This window comes from Schistocerca piceifrons, chromosome 3 (assembly GCF_021461385.2).
Source record: "Schistocerca piceifrons isolate TAMUIC-IGC-003096 chromosome 3, iqSchPice1.1, whole genome shotgun sequence".
Lineage (NCBI taxonomy): Eukaryota > Metazoa > Arthropoda > Insecta > Orthoptera > Acrididae > Schistocerca > Schistocerca piceifrons.
Window position 1 is genome coordinate 659,525,199 of NC_060140.1, and position 16,929 is coordinate 659,542,127.

Below are 16,929 nucleotides of genomic sequence, written 5' to 3' on the forward strand. Positions count from 1 at the left end.
CAATACCTGTCATTTTGCAGGAACGTCGCAGGCGCAGATTCGGAGTCAAGAAAAAACAATGGAGAAATTAACACTGTAGCTGTTTCGAATATTCGTAACTTGAGCATAATAGCGCATGTTGATCATGGTAAAAGCACTTTGGCAGACAGACTTCTTGAAATTGCTGGAGTTATAGACCCAGTCGAAGGACAGACTCAAGTTCTTGACATGTTGCAAGTGGAAAAAGAACGTGGCATAACCGTTAAAGCCCAGACTGTCTCATTGAGTTACAAGTATAAAGATCACGAGTATCTGTTAAATTTAATTGATACGCCTGGACATGTTGACTTTTCTAATGAAGTGTCAAGATCGTTAGCAGCATGCCAGGGTGTCATTCTGTTAGTGGACGCCAATCAGGGAGTTCAGGCGCAAACAGTAGCCAACTTCTATCTCGCATTCTGCAGAGAGTTAACTATAATTCCAGTTGTGAACAAAGTTGATTTAAAAAACGCTAATCCAGATGCAGTGACAGAGCAGCTGAAGACTTTGTTTGGCATAAATGAGAAAGATGTTCTAAGGGTAAGTTGTAATTTGTACTTTCATAGTCTTGACTCCGTGAACAAGGGTTCCCTTGTTCCGGTCTCCTGGACAGCTGATACCATTGAGATCAATCAAGTTCGGGCTACAGATGTTTCTATCCAATGACTACCGACAGTGTCTACATAAACAATACAGTACCCATGTGTGTAGTATCCATTACAAAGTCACTGCTTGACGTGCCGTCCCAAAGAAGTAAGCACAAGACTAGTGTCAGTATTGTGTGACAAAAACACAGCTTGTTCTGCCTGCTAAAGTGTTGGGTTTTAGTGTGCAGAGTTTGCATCCTCCACTCCAGAACACTTGATTGGGACGTTATGAACAAACAGTACCTGACTATTTGGTCTGAGCTGTCCATAACTAAGTTTATTCAGATCACGACTGTCTTCTCTGCCTGCCGAGACAAGAAGGAGATTTCATTTTCTGTCAACGTATGAATGTCATTTTCCATCAGTGTATGAATTCCATAATATGAGATCACAGACAAGTTGCTAATGATATCTCCAGCAGAGGGAATACTGTGGCACAATGTGCCATCCACCTGCAAGCAATCTCCTCACTGTTGAAGCATGAGATCATGCATCAGTGGTAGGAACAGTGACTGGTGTTGCGGAATAATGAACTTCAGCTGATGAAACCAATGACCACACCAAGGCCTCTGTCCTTCCACCCACTGAGATATGAGAACAGAAATTTCATGACCTTCTAGAGAAGGAATGCCGTATGGCTCATTGGTATCCTTTCCACCTGGAGGACCCACCAATAGATATTACTGTTTGTCACACTTACACGTAGGTTCATGCCCAAGACATACAAGTAGTTTTTCATGCCTTTACTGATATCAAGGTTCAGTAAGCTTTTATGGGAAACCCATTTGCACTGTGGAATCATTGCTACTTTGTCTTTCTTGCATATTCCTGCTAAATGTAGTCTACTTCTGAGACAGCTTCCACTTCTTCAGGTCTACATTTAACATGTAGACATGCAGGGATATAGAGGAATGGTAACTAGGTTTTTTTATCACATTTGTTGGCTTCTTAAACTCACAACCAGACTATCACCTTCCAATCTAACCTAGACCTCTGATAAAGCTCTATAGGCCTAGATCAGTCTTTCACCACTTAAAGGTTTATTTAATTTCCGTTTTGTTGGCTTTTTTCTTTCAAATTCATTGACTCTGCCAACTAACAAGAAAAATATGAATATCTGCTCCAAAAGATGATGTGACCACAGCTATTAACATTATGTCACTGGCTAAAGCCAACGACTCATATCGGACATTCCTCTTGATCCAGCTTGCAGTATGTCAAACTGCTGTACATGTTATTACCATAGTTTTCTTTTAATCATATTGCAGCCTTCAACTTGTCAGCCGTAGTTTGTTTCATTAAGCACCTAGCTTCGTTCTTGTTAACTTTTCACAATCATTTCAATGTCAACAACAAACTGTTTTTGCTGATTTTCTGTCCATGACAAATAACACAGCCTTTAAACATGCCTCAAAATCTGCAGGATAGCATCACAACTTGCATACCAGTCTTGTTGACTTTCACCATTTATGAATTTTGGAGGAACTGATACCTTCTTCCAACATGAAGCTTTCTATGTGCCAGTTGTAGTAGAGGGGCTGCAGCTTCCATTCACTGAGTGTTATTGGTGATTTACTGGCCCCATTATCCTCATAGATTATTGCAGACTCTTCCATTTATGCCCCTGTATCTTGGGCAATGACAGGCAGAGCTTGGTTTCCCAAAAGAGAGGTTAGCTTGGCTAGATTCAGTGCCTTCCTTCAAAACAGATGTTGTGTACCTGTAAACTGTCCATGCCGCATGAACTGTAATGCTTGGGGTCTTTTACCTGACTGAATAAATTCATTCATTATGTTCTGTAGATCCCATGAAGAAGGAGAACCTCCGGGGATGTGGAAATAGACAAGGAACACATTGACAAAAACTAGGAAATTTTAGTTACTTAATCTGTATATGGCATCAACAATAAACTATCAATATACAGCTTTGGTCCATTCATGCTTCTACCAACGAAATTTAGTCAAGTAAACTACAAAGAAAGCTCCAACTCTGAAAAATGCTGGTTCTTCTCAGTATACAATTATTCTTTGCAGTATGGTGTGCTGTTCTCAACCCAATCAACAGATTTAGGTTTTTTGTAGTTTCCTTAAATCACTGTAGGTGATTCCTTTTAAAAGGTCCAGTCTGATTTCTCCTCAAATCCAAGGCCATGCTGCAAATAAAATAATCTTGCAGCAAGTATTATGTTAAATTACATTCTACCTTCCTTTGTATGTTACTTTAAGAAGCTAGGAGTACTAAAAGTTTATAAACGAAGAAACAAATTCATTATTAAATGCTTTTATGTTTGGAATAGGAATAGTTTTGAAAAATGAACCTTCTTCAGATTGATGTTAAAGATAACTTTGTTTTTGGTCTTACATGTATATAATTTTCTGAATCAAACAGTGGAAAGTCCAGGATGGAACGTAACAATATTATGAGAGGAAAGTTGCTATTCACCATATAGCGGAGACGCTACGTCGCTGATAGGCACAACGAAAGGACTCTCACAATTATAGCTTTAGGCCATTAAGGCCTTTGTCAACAATAGACAGACATAAGCGCGCCCACACACACACACACACACACACACACACACACAGCAATAGACAGGCATAAGCGCACACACACACACACACACACACACACACACACACACAGTTTCAGCTGCCCGAGACTGCAGTCATGTGTGTAAGTTTCATGTGTGTGTGTGTGTGTGTGTGTGTGTGTGTGTGTGTGTGTGTGTGTGTGTGTGCTGTCGTCTATTGTTGACGAAGGCCTTAATGGCGAAAACCTTTATTTGTGTCAATCTTTTTGTTGTTCCTATCATGACTCAGAATCTCTGCTGTATGGTGAGTAGCAACTTTTCTTTTCATAATATTGTTACATTCCATCCTGGATTTACCATTGTTTGAAATAGTCAGTTTTCATTTACTTGACATTCCCACACTCCTTTTTGTGTTACAGTTATTATTATTGTTATTATTATTCTTTCTTCATTTCGGAAGACTGAGTCAATTCAACTGTGTCTTTCTCGAGCTTTAACTGTCACCCAGTGCTCCTACATTCATTTCCAGAATTGTTCTTTTTTCTCTTGGGCACATGACTTTCTTGTCTTTAGCTTCGGTTTTTCCTGGAAACCATCATTTATTTGTAATTTTTCCTTATGTGGATCATGCTCCTGGACATCTTTAGGAGTAATTTACTATTCTCATAGAATTTTTTTTTTTTTTTTTTTTTTTCACTTGTGTGAACCATGCCCCTTTGGGTTCTTTATCCTGAAAGTAAATTGATATCCTTGTAGATATCCTTCCTGGGCTCATTCATCTCACATCACTTTTCTCCAGCACATGTTTACGTATTTTGTGGTTGTGACACCTTCTGCACTCACTTTCCGACATTGTTCTTCCTTTGGCCTCAAGTTTTCTTCCTTTGGCCTCAAGTTTATCCATTACATCTTTCTTGTTGCTCTGCTGCATATAGAACCTCCATTATAATAACAGTGCAGCAGTGTCTAATTTTGACACGTAAGATGCTTTAATAAGTTGAAAGTCGATTTCCATTTTGTTAATGCATGACATGAAAGCTCCTTTCTTTGATGGGTTAGGCTCTGTCCATTCACCTAGGTATGTAAGTTTTTCTGCTTGCTTTGTGGCCAAGATAGATATGAAGCCCATGCCTACCACAGTAGTACAAGTGTATATGCCAATTAGCTCTGCAGATGACGAAGAGATTGATGAAATGTATAATGAGATAAAAGAAATTATTCAGATAGTGAAGGGAGACGAAAATTTAATATTCATGGGTGACTGGAATTTGATAGTAGGAAAAGGAAGAGAAGGAAACTTAGTAGGTGAATGTGGAATGAGTGTAAGGAATGAAAGAGGAAGCCACCCAGTAGAATTTTGCACAGAGCTTAACTTAATCATAGCTAACACTTGGTTCAACAATCATGAAAGAAGGCTGTATACATGGAAGAAGCCTGGAGATACTGCAAGGTATCAGATAGATTATATAATGGTAACACAGAGATTTAGGAACCAGGTTTTAAATTGTAAGACTTTTCCAGGGGCAGATGAGGACTCTGACCATAATCTATTGGTTATGCACTGTAGATTAAAACTGAAGAAACTGCTAAAAGGTGGGAATTTAAGGAGATGGGACTTGGATAAGCTGAAAAAACCAGAGGTTGTAGAGAGTTTCAGGGAGAGCATAAGGGAACAATTAACAGGAATGGGGGAAAGAAATACAGTAGAAGAAAAATGGGTAGCTTTGAGGAATGAAATAGTGAAGGCAGCAGAGAATCAGGTTGCTAAAAAGACGAGGGCTACTAGAAATCTTTGGGTAACAGAAGAGATATTGATTTTAATTGATGAAAGGAGAAAATACAAAAATGCAGTAAATGAAGCAGGCAAAAAGGAATACAAATGTCTCAAGAATGAGATTGACAGGAAGTGCAAAATGGCTAAGCAGGGATGGCTAGAGGACAAATGTAAGGATGTAGAGGTGTATATCACTAGGGGTAAGATAGATACTGCCTACAGGAAAATTAGAGAGACCTTTGGAGAAAAGAGAACCACTTGCATGAATATCAAGAGCTCAGATGGAAACTCAGTTCTAAGCAAAGAAGGGAAAGCAAAAAGGTGGAAGGAGTGTATAGAGGGTCTATACAAGGGTGAGTTTCTTGAGGACAATATTATAGAAATGGAAGAGGATGTAGATGAAGATGAAATGGGAGATATGATACTGCGTGAAGAGTTTGACAGAGCAGTGAAAGACCTAAGTCGAAATAAGGCCCAGGGAGCAGACAACATTCCATTAGAACTACTGATGGCCTTGGGAGAGCCAGCACTGACAAAACTCTACCATCTGGTGAGTAAGATGTATGAGACAACCAAAATACCCTCAGACTTCAAGAAGAATATAATAATTCCAATCCCAAAGAAAGCAGGTCTTGACAGATGTGAAAATTACCGAACTATCAGTTTAATAGGCCACGACTGCAAAATACTAACACGAATTCTTTACAGACGAATGGAAAAACTGGTAGAAGCCGACCTCGGGGAAGATCGGTTTGGATTCCGTAGAAATGTTGGAACACGTGAGGAAATACTGACCCAACAACTTATCTTAGAAAATAGATTAAAGAAAGGCAAACCTACGTTTGTAGCATTTGTAGACTTAGAGAAAGCTTTTGACAATGTTGACTGGAATACTCTCTTTCAAATTCTAAAGGTGGCAGGGGTAAAATACAGAGAGCGAAAGGCTATTTACAATTTGTACTGAAACGAAATGGCAGTTATAAGAGCCAAGGGGCATGAAAGGGAAGCAGGGGTTGGAAAGGGAGTGAAAGAGGGTAGTAGCCTATCCCCAATGTTATTCAATCTGTATAGAGCAAGCAGTAAAGGAAACAAAAGAAAAATTCGGAGTAGGAATTAAAATCCATGGGGAAGAAATAAAAACTTTGAGGTTCGCCGATGACATTGTAATTCTATCAAAGACAGTAAAGGACCTGGAAGAGCAGCTGAACGGAATGGACAGTGTCTTCATAGGAAGATAGAAGTTGAACATCAATAAAAACAAAACGAGGATAATGGAATGTAGTCGAATTAAATCGGGTGATGCCGAGGAAATTAGATTAGGAAATGAGATGCTTAAAGTACTAAAAGAGTGTTGCTGTTTGGGGAGCAAAATAACTGATGATGGTCAAAGTAGAGAGGATATAAAATGTAGATTGGCCATGGCAAGGAAAGCATTTCTGAAGAAGAGAAATTTGTTAACATCGAGTATAGATTTAAGTGTCAGGAAGTCGTTTCTGAAAGGATTTGTATGGAGTGTGAAACGTGGACAATAAATAGTTTGGACAAGAAGAGAATAGAAGCTTTTGAAATGCAGTGCTGCAGAAGAATGTTGAAAATTAGATGGGTAGATCACATAACTAGTGAGGAGGTATTGAATAGAATTGGGGAGAAGAGAAATTTGTGGCACAACTTGACTAGAAGAAGGGATCGGTTGGTAGGACATATTCTGAGGCATCAAGGAATCACCAATTTAGTATTGGAGGGCAGCGTGGAGGGTAAAAATCCTAGAGGGAGACCAAGGGATGAATACATTTAACATATTCAGAAGGATGTAGGCTGTAGTTCGTACTGGGAGATGAAGAAGTTTGCACAGGATAGAGTAGCATGGAGAGCTGCATCAAACCAGTCTCTGGACTGAAAACCACAACAACCACAATTTTTCATCTACATCTATATTTATACTCCGCAAACCACCCAACGATGTGTGACGGAGGGCACTTTACGTGCCACTGTCATTACCTCCCTTTCCTGTTCCAGCCGCATATGGTTCGCGGGAAGAACGACTACCAGAAAGCCTTCATGCACACTCGAATCTCTCTAATTTTACACTCGTGATCTCCTCGGGAGGTATAAATAGGGGGAAGCAATATATTCGATACCTCATCCAGAAACGCACTCTCTTGAAACCTGGACAGCGAACTACACCACTATGCAGAGCAACTCTCTTGCAGAGTCTGCCACTTGAGTTTGCTAAACATCTCCGTAACGCTAGCACGCTTACCAAATAACCCTGTGACGAAATGCACCGTTCTTCTCTGGATATTCTCTATCTCCTCTGTCAACCCGACCTGGTACGGATCCCACACTGATAAGCAAATTAGATTAGGAAATGAGATGCTTAAAGTACTAAAAGAGTGTTGCTGTTTGGGGAGCAAAATAACTGATGATGGTCAAAGTAGAGAGGATATAAAATGTAGATTGGCCATGGCAAGGAAAGCATTTCTGAAGAAGAGAAATTTGTTAACATCGAGTATAGATTTAAGTGTCAGGAAGTCGTTTCTGAAAGGATTTGTATGGAGTGTGAAACGTGGACAATAAATAGTTTGGACAAGAAGAGAATAGAAGCTTTTGAAATGCAGTGCTGCAGAAGAATGTTGAAAATTAGATGGGTAGATCACATAACTAGTGAGGAGGTATTGAATAGAATTGGGGAGAAGAGAAATTTGTGGCACAACTTGACTAGAAGAAGGGATCGGTTTGTAGGACATATTCTGAGGCATCAAGGAATCACCAATTTAGTATTGGAGGGCAGCGTGGAGGGTAAAAATCCTAGAGGGAGACCAAGAGATGAATACATTTAACATATTCAGAAGGATGTAGGCTGTAGTTCGTACTGGGAGATGAAGAAGTTTGCACAGGATAGAGTAGCATGGAGAGCTGCATCAAACCAGTCTCTGGACTGAAAACCACAACCACCACAATTTTTCATCTACATCTATATTTATACTCCGCAAACCACCCAACGATGTGTGACGGAGGGCACTTTACGTGCCACTGTCATTACCTTCCTTTCCTGTTCCAGCCGCATATGGTTCGCGGGAAGAACGACTACCAGAAAGCCTTCATTCACACTCGAATCTCTCTAATTTTACACTCATGATCTCCTCGGGAGGTATAAATAGGGGGAAGCAATATATTCAATACCTCATCCAGAAACGCACTCTCTTGAAACCTGGACAGCGAACTACACCACTATGCAGAGCAACTCTCTTGCAGAGTCTGCCACTTGAGTTTGCTAAACATCTCCGTAACGCTAGCACGCTTACCAAATAACCCTGTGACGAAATGCACCGTTCTTCTCTGGATATTCTCTATCTCCTCTGTCAACCCGACCTGGTACGGATCCCACACTGATAAGCAATACTCAAGTATAGGTAGAACGAGTGTTTTGTAAGCCACCTCCTTTGTTGATGGACTACATTTTCTAAGGACTCTCCCAATGAATCTTACACCTGGTATCCGCCTTACCATCAATTAATTTTATATGATCATTCCACTTTAGATCGTTCCGTACGCATACTCCCAAATATTTTACAGAAGTAACTGCTACCAGTGTTTGTTCCACTATCATATAGTCATACAATAAAGGACCCTTCATTCTATGTATTCACAATACATAGAATTGGTCTCTCCCCTGCACCAAGTGCCTATCCGCTGCAGATCTTCCTGCATTTGGCTGCAATTTTCTAATGCTGCAACTTCTCTGTATACTATAGCATTATTCGCGAAAAGCCAACAGCTGGTCTGATATTCCATAGGCTCTTACTATGTTTCTCAGGCGACAGTGCGGAACTGTGTCGAACACCTTCCGTAAGTCAAGGAAATGGCATCTATCTGGGAGTCTGTATCTAATATTTTCTGGGTCTCATGAACAAATAAGGCGAGTTGGGTCTTACACAATCGCTGTTTCTGGAATCCATGTGGATTCCTACTGCGTGAATTCTGGGTTTCCAGAAATGACATGATACGTGAGCAAAAAGCATGTTCTAAAATTCTACAACAGATTGATGTCAGAGATATAGGCCTATAGTTTTGCGCATCTGCTCGACGACCCTTCTTGAAAACTGGAACTAACTGTGCTCTTTTCCAATCATTTGGAACCTTCCGTTCCTCTAGAGACTTGCGGTACAAGGCTGTTAGAAGGGGGGCAAGTTCTTTCGTGTACTATGTGTAGAATCGAATTGGTATCCCATCAGGTCCAGTGGACTTTCCTCTGTTGAGTGATTTCAGTTGCTTTTCTATTCCTTGGACACTTATTTCGATGTGAGGCACTTTTTCGTTTGTGCAAGGATTTAGAGAAGGAACTGCAGTGCGGTCTTCCTCTGTGAAACAGCTTTGGAAAAAGGTGTTTAGTATTTCAGCTTTACACGTGTCGTCCTCTGTTTCAATGACATTATCATCCCAGAGTGTCTGAAAATGCTGTTTCGATCCACTTACTGATTTAACATAAGACCAGAACTTCCTAGGATTTTCTGTCAAGTCGGTACATGGAATTTTACTTTCGAATTCACTGAACGCTTCACACATAGCCCTCCTTACACTAACATTGACATCGTTTAGCTTCTGTTTGTCTGAGAGGTTTTGGCTGCATTTAAATTTGCAGTGAAGCAAGAGAACTTCGCAGTAGTTTCTTAACTTTGTTATTGAACCATGGTGGGTTTTTCCCGTCCCTCACAGTTTTACTTGGCATGTACCTGTCTAAAACACATTTTACGATTGCCTTGAACTTTTTCCATAAACTCACAACATTGTCTGTGTCGGAACAGAAATTTTCGTTTTGATCTGTTAGGTAGTCTGAAATCTGCCTCTTATTACTCTTACAGATAAACCTTCCTCCCTTTTTTTATATTCGTATTTACTTCCATATTCAGGGATGCTGCAACAGCCTTATGATCACTGATTCCCTGTTCTGGGCTTACAGAATCGAAAAGTTCGGGTCTGTTTGTTATCAGTAGGTCCAGGATGTTATCTCCACGAGTTGGTTCTCTGTTTAATTGCTTGAGGTAATTTTCGGATAGTGAACTCAGTACAATGTCTCACGATGCTTTGTCCCTACCTCCTGTCCTAAACATCTGAGTGTTCCAGTCTATATCTGGTAAATTGGAATCTCCACCTAAGACTTTAACAAGCTGAGGAAATTTATGTGAAATGTATTCCAGATTTTCTCTCAGTTGTTCTGCCACTAATGCTGCTGAGTCAGGAGGTCGGTAAAAGGAGCCAATTATTAACCTAGCTCGGTTGTTGAGTATAACCTCCACCCATAATAATTCACAGGAACTATCCACTTCTATTTCACTACAGGATAAACTACTACTAACAGCGACAAACACGCCACCACCTGTTGCATGCAATCTATCCTTTCTAAACACCGTCTGTGCCTTTGTAAATATTTCGGCAGAATTTATCTCTGGCTTCAGCCAACTTTCCATACCTATAACGATTTCAGCTTCGGTGCTTTCTATCAGCACTTGAAGTTCCGGTACTTTACCAATGCAGCTTCAACAGTTTACAATTACAATACCGATTGCTGCTTGGTCACAACATGTCCTGACTTTGCCCCACGCCCTTTGAGGCTGTTGCCCTTCCTGTACTTGCCCAAGGCCATCTAACCTAAAAAACTGCCCAGTCCACGCCACACAACCCCTGCTACCCGTGTAGCCGCTTGCTGTGTGTGTAGTGGACTCCTGACCTATCCAGCGGAACCTGAAACCTCACCACCCTGTGGCGCAAATCGAGGAATCTGCAGCCCACATGGTCGCAGAACCGTCTCAGCTCTGTACCAAAGGTCCGTTGTCAGTCCTGTCGACGATGCTGCAGATGGTGAGCTCTGCTTTCATCCCGCTAGCGAAACTGGCAGTCTTCACCAAATCAGATAGCCGCTGGAAGCCAGAAAGGATTTCCTCCGATCCATAGCGACACACATCATTGGTGCCGACATGAGCAACCACCTGCATATGGGTTCACCCTGTACCCTTCATGTCATCCGGAAGGACCCTTTCCACATCTGGAATGACTCCCCCCGGTATGCACACGGGGTGCACATTGGTTTTCTTCCCCTCCCTTGCAGCCATATCCCTAAGGGGCCCCATTACATGCCTGACATTGGAGCTCCCAATTACCAGTAAGCCCACCCTCTGTGACCGCCCAGATCTTGCAGACTGAGGGGCAACTTCTGGAACAGGACAAGCAGTCATGTCCGGCCGAAAATCAGTATCAGCCAGAGGCAGAGCCTGAAACCAGTTTGTCAGACAAACTGGAGAGGCCTTCCGTTCAGCCCTCCAGAATGTCTTTCGCCCCCTGCCACACCTCGAGACAATCTGCCACTCTACCACAGGTGAGGGGTCAGCCTCAATGTGGACAGTATCCCGGGCAGTCACAGCCGTAGTCCGATCGGGGGATGCGCGGGACGAGCTGGCCGTCCCCGACAAACCCCCGTCCAGACCCCCACAGTGATGCATTCCCATTGGTAACAGTCTCAAGCTGTGTGACCGAAGCCAACACTACCTGAAGCTGGGAGCGAAGGGATGCCAACTCAGCCTGCATCAGAACACAGCAGTCGCAGTCCCTATCCACGCAAAATACTGTTGTGCAAAGAGCATCATGAACTAATCTACAGAGAGCACAAACAATTCGACACAAAATTTAAATGGTTATTAAAATACAAGACTCCCTAGTAAATGCAGTAATTTTGCTACTTGCACACTGCTGACACACTGCTCGGCGGCGGAAGGCTAACTGTACTGTCAGTAACAAACAAAGACTATTTGAAAGAAGTAAACAAATGACAATACAAGACTGCCTAGTAAATGCAGTAATGCTGCTACTTGCACACTGCTGACACACTGCTCGGCGGCAGAAGGCTTTTCGTAGTGCGACCTCCAGTTCTCTTGGTTCTGATTTTAAATTTGTCAAAGTGTATCTGCTCATAGGAGATTTGAAACACAGCCTTCACTGCCTGTGTCTTCAGTTCGTTAAGTTGTTTTACTGCGTTATCTATGGAGTGTGTAAAGCTCACTACATCACCCACAAAGACCGGACTGTTAATTGTAAGATTCATATACTTGTAGCCTAGCCTTACCCCATTTTCTACTCCTGAATTATTCCTTTCTTTTGCCACTATCATATGACCTTTTCCAAAACACAGTTGAAGAGAAAAGGTGATTGTCCATCTCCTTGTCTCACTCCTGTCCTGATTTCAAAGGCATCAGATGTCTCTTCGTAGGATTGAGCAGGTGTTGGTTAGGGTTTGCTAGATAATCACTTTTGTCTTGTTATCTAAAACAGACTCTTCGAGGATTTGAAATAGGGTGGTTTGATCGATTGAATTGTACACCTTCCTGACATCGATGAAAATCCTCACAAATTCCATATTCCTGTGTTTCAGGTATGAATAGGGTGGACTTCAGATTCATAATCTGGTCAGCACATGATCTTCCTTTCCTGAAACCCCTTTGGTAACTGGCTATAGCCTCTTGTAGCTTGTTTCTGTTGAACTTATTATTTTTTCTGTGAGTAACCTTATTGTTGTTTCTTGATCTTCAAATGATAGTGATCTGAGTCTAGGTTGGAATTTTTCAGAACCTTTACATTCTGGGTACCACATTTCGCTTTCCGTGCGATGGTGACATGGTCAATTTGGAATTCACTAGGGTTGGAGTTTGGAGGCGTCCAGGTCTTCTGTTTTCTGATCTGATGTTCGAAAGCAGTTCATTCTCCTGTGAGCTAGGAAGTTTCCAGTAATCATATATTTTAATCCCCAAGCAGATTGATGGTGTGTATAATATAATATATAATAATAATTATAAATGTTTAAATATATGGAAATAATGAGATTAATTTTTCGGTGTATCGGCAAGCACAGTAAGCTGGTCTATGCCTGAAAATGGGTAAAGAATCTTTTCATATTAGTTCTACATAGATGAAATAGCCTTTTTCTTGTTGTAGATTTATGCTTACCATTTAATAATACTACGTCCTATCGCCATATCTAGACCATGTCCATGATATTGTAATCGGATCTTTGTGATAACTCCGAAGTACACAGGTGGGCTTCTTGGATTTTTATGTATTACATTACTACTTGGGATAATGACTCTTACAACTTTACTGGTAAAATAATGCTATTTTCAATTAAAAAAAAATATGGACTTTTTACTCATTCTCTCAACTAAAATGGCTACTGCCGATTACACTCTAAAATAGCATACTTCTACCTGAGTTCATTAACAGAGAGCGAGTTCTTCCTCTCGCCGAGGAACAGGAAAAACATCTTATGTTTTTTAACACTCGAAAGTCAAAAATACATGATGGTAGCGCAGGCTCTATGCTGGGCTACCACTTCACATTTTCTCTTTGCCTTTGAAGAAAACGAAAACATAAAAGCAAGAAATGCAAAAGATACATCACAAATGCCCCCCTACTGTTACTGTCAGAAATAACTCTCTCTATTTAGGGAGACAGTATACAGTAGCCTTATTTACATTGGGGCTCATGGTTTGGTCACTTGGTGCAAGTCAATGGAGTTTTAATACCCGTATGCTAGTACAAGTATATTTACAAAGCTTCATTTCTTTGTCCATTGCAAATTCATACACATAAATACATTCACATATATTTATATTACATAATTGCATGTCCATGTTGTGCTGCCGTCTTAGTTTCTTCTTCTTCTTGTTTTGAATGGGCCTACTTTGGAACACACTTGTTCAACTTTTGGGCTTTGATCTTTGCCTAGTGCTGTCGGATCCTCTGTCGGTGTAACTCCTTCTTCTCTTCTGTCCAGGAGGTACCTTTTCTTCGGGGCTCTTCCTGAAATCCTTGGACTTCCTTCAGGGTGTATCTCACAGACTGTCTATTCTGGAGATCAGTTATCCGCAGTTCTTTACTGTCCTTCTCGGTTTCTGTCAGCCAAGTGGTTCAAACCTTCTTGTTTTGCCAGAAGGTGAACAGACGGTTGGTTAGTCCGTTTTGGAGGCAATCTTGCAACATGGCTATAGATAGCTACGCTTCTTTTGAAACTTCCTGGCAGATTAAAACTGTGTGCCAGACCGAGACTCGAACTCAGGACCTTTGCCTTTTGCAGGCACGACTCACGCCCCGTCCTCACAGCTTTACTTCTGCCAGTACCTCGCCTCCTACCTTCCAAAAGCTGTAAGGACGGGGCGTGAGTCGTGCTTGGGTAGCTTAGATGGTAGACCACTTGCCCGCAAAAGGCAAAGGTCCCGATTTCGAGTCTCGGTTTGGCACACAGTTTTAATCTGCCAGGAAGTTTCACATCAGTGCAACTCTGCTGCAGAGTGAAAATCTCATTCTTCTACCCTTCTTTTTCTTAAACAGTCAGAGAGCTTCTCGATATGTTTGTAAAGCTCTGAGTTATGGCACCTTCTGAATTCCCCAGCTTCTTCTACCCGGCCTAGGATCTTCCTGAGGATTCTTCTCTCTTTGACTTCCAATTTCTCCATCAGAACTCTCTGGTTCATAGAAAGACATTCCATAGCATACAGGGCTTCTGGTCGTATGACTGATGTTGTTGTGGTCTTCAGTCCTGAGACTGGTTTGATGCAGCTCTCCATGCTAATCTATCCTGTGCAAGCTCCTTCATCTCCCAGTACCTACTGCAACCTACATCCTTCTGAATCTGCTTAGTGTATTCATCTCTTGGTCTCCCTCTACGATTTTTACCCTCCACACTGCCCTCCAATGCTAAATTTGTTATCCCTTGATGCCTCAGGACATGTCCTACCAACCGATCCCTTCTTCTAGTCAAGTTGTGCCACAAACTTCTCTTCTCCCCAATCCTATTCAATACCTCCTCATTAGTTACGTGATCTACCCACTGATGCATAGTGCTTAAGTTTCAGGTTGCGTGCCAGGCATTTCTTGTTGTAGGTGTTCATAGTCAGTTGATAGGCTAGTTCCAAATTGTTGACTCTTATGAATAATGACATTTTTTCTGATAAGTTGGGTTCAATCCATTCGCTGAGATACTTAAATTTCTCAGTCCTTTTAATCTTTCCCTGGTCTAGTAACACCTCTTTGTTAGCTTATTTGATGTTGGTGAAGAACTCTGTTTTCTCCAGCAACGCTTGAAGACCCACTTTGGCTGCCTGTTTTCCGAGGAAATTGTTGCCATTTCAAGAGAATCAGTGCCATGTCATCTGCAAAAGCCAGGCAATCTACAATCAGTTCTTTGTTCTTACGGCCCAGGTAGACACCACTCTGGATGCCGGCGCCGTTCTGCCCATGTGGGCAATTGCTGACGGTCTGCCACATTTTAACATCCTGTCCGGATTTTAATACACTGCGTCTTGATCTTGGCCTGCCATGTACTCCAGATGCCATTTTAGCGGATGACCCAGGAGCAGCTGCTCGCGTTCTTCGTTTTATCAACTTGACAAACCTCTCTAAGGACATTTTATTATGCTGCTTTTTTAATCCTATGCCTGTCAATCTGTCTTTTATCATGTTTTCCCTTTTAGTTGCTGTTTCAAACTTGTGCCTCGCGGTGCATTCCTAACGTAGTCTGGGCGCTAATGAAGCCTCCTTGATATTCTCCCAGTTGACTGTCCAGTTGATCTTCTGCCCTTGTTAATAATGCCTGAGAGAGAATCTTGTAAGTTATCGAGACAAGATAAATTCCAGGGTAGTTGTTCTGATCAGTAACATCTCCCTTTTTGTGAAGGGGATGGATCAGAGCCGTGTTCCAGTCAGGTAGTAATTTCCCAGATGTTCTGTGGATGATCTCGGTGAGCGTGCCCATGGCATTACTTCGAGCACATGTCCAGAGTTCAGCAATGATAGAGTCCTCTCCAGATGCCTTATTATTCTTGAGAAGTTGAATGATTTGTCGAACTTCTTCCAAGGAAGGAGGCAGTGAGTCCAGGTGTGGTGTGGTTTGTTTGTAGTTGAAGTCTTCACTGGGTGGAGAACAGTTGAGTAGGTTTTTAAAGTACTGAGCTAAGAGGTGGCAGTTGTCCTTGTCGTTAAAAACCAGTTTGCGCTGTGAGTCTCTGAAGTGGAGGCTTAGTGGATTGTATTTTTTGAGTGTCTGCTTGAAGGTTCCATAGAAATCTCTGGAGTTATTCGTAGCGAAGTGCTCTTCGATTTGGGTTAGTTGGTTTTGTGTGAAGGTCCGTTTGGTTCCTCAAATTATCTTAGCTGTTAGCCTTCTTTGTTCCATATAGTTCTCCCAATTTATCTTCGTTTTCTTACAATTCCACTTCTCCCAGAGTGTCTGTCTTCAGGCTATTCCACTGTCACAGTCTTCATTCCACTAGAGATGCTTCCTTCTTCTTGTGAGGGGGCGAGTTCATTGGCCGTCTTCACAAGAGTGTCCTTCAGTTGGTCCCAGCTGTTGAAATCTGTACTGTTCAGTGTCTGGCTTAATTCTTGATTGTTCTTTAGTCACTCTATGTCAAATTGGCGGGTTTGTGTACTCTAGTGTATCTAGGCTGGAGTCTCATTTTGAACTTTGAGAGGTAGTGGTCTGAGTCCAGATTGGCACTTCTCAATACCTTCACGTTTTGTATTTTCTTTTGAGATTTTCTTGGAATGGCCACATGATCTATCTGGAATTCACCCAAGTTGGTGTTAGGTGAAATCCAAGTCTTCTGTTTACTTGACAGGTGTCTGAAGGCTGTAGACTTCATGACCAACCCAAAAGTCCTACACAGATCCACCAATTGTTCCCCATTGCGGTTAGTTCTCATATGTGCTGGATAGTTGCCCACTATATTTCTGTACTTTTTCTCTCTTCCCAATTGGGCATTGATGTCACCAAGCAGTATGACGGTGTGTGTCTCTGGAATTTTAGAGAGAATATCTTCTAAGTCTTCCCAGAATTTCTCCGTTCTGTCTGGATTGCGTCTGTTGTCCTGGTTGGTTTTGGCATGTACATTGACTACACTATAGCCCTTGTTAGC

General features: G+C 41.7%; 1 protein-coding gene across 3 annotated transcripts in view; it reads left to right on the forward strand.

The window, feature by feature from the left end:
- Positions 1-16,929, forward strand: part of LOC124787804 (translation factor GUF1 homolog, mitochondrial) — a 141,645-nt gene that overhangs the window by 364 nt on the left and 124,352 nt on the right. For all 3 annotated transcript variants that reach the window (XM_047254727.1, XM_047254726.1, XM_047254728.1), the window contains exon 2: positions 21-558. In XM_047254727.1, coding sequence (XP_047110683.1) covers positions 21-558 — 538 coding nt within the window. The remainder of the gene's footprint in view (positions 1-20; positions 559-16,929) is intronic.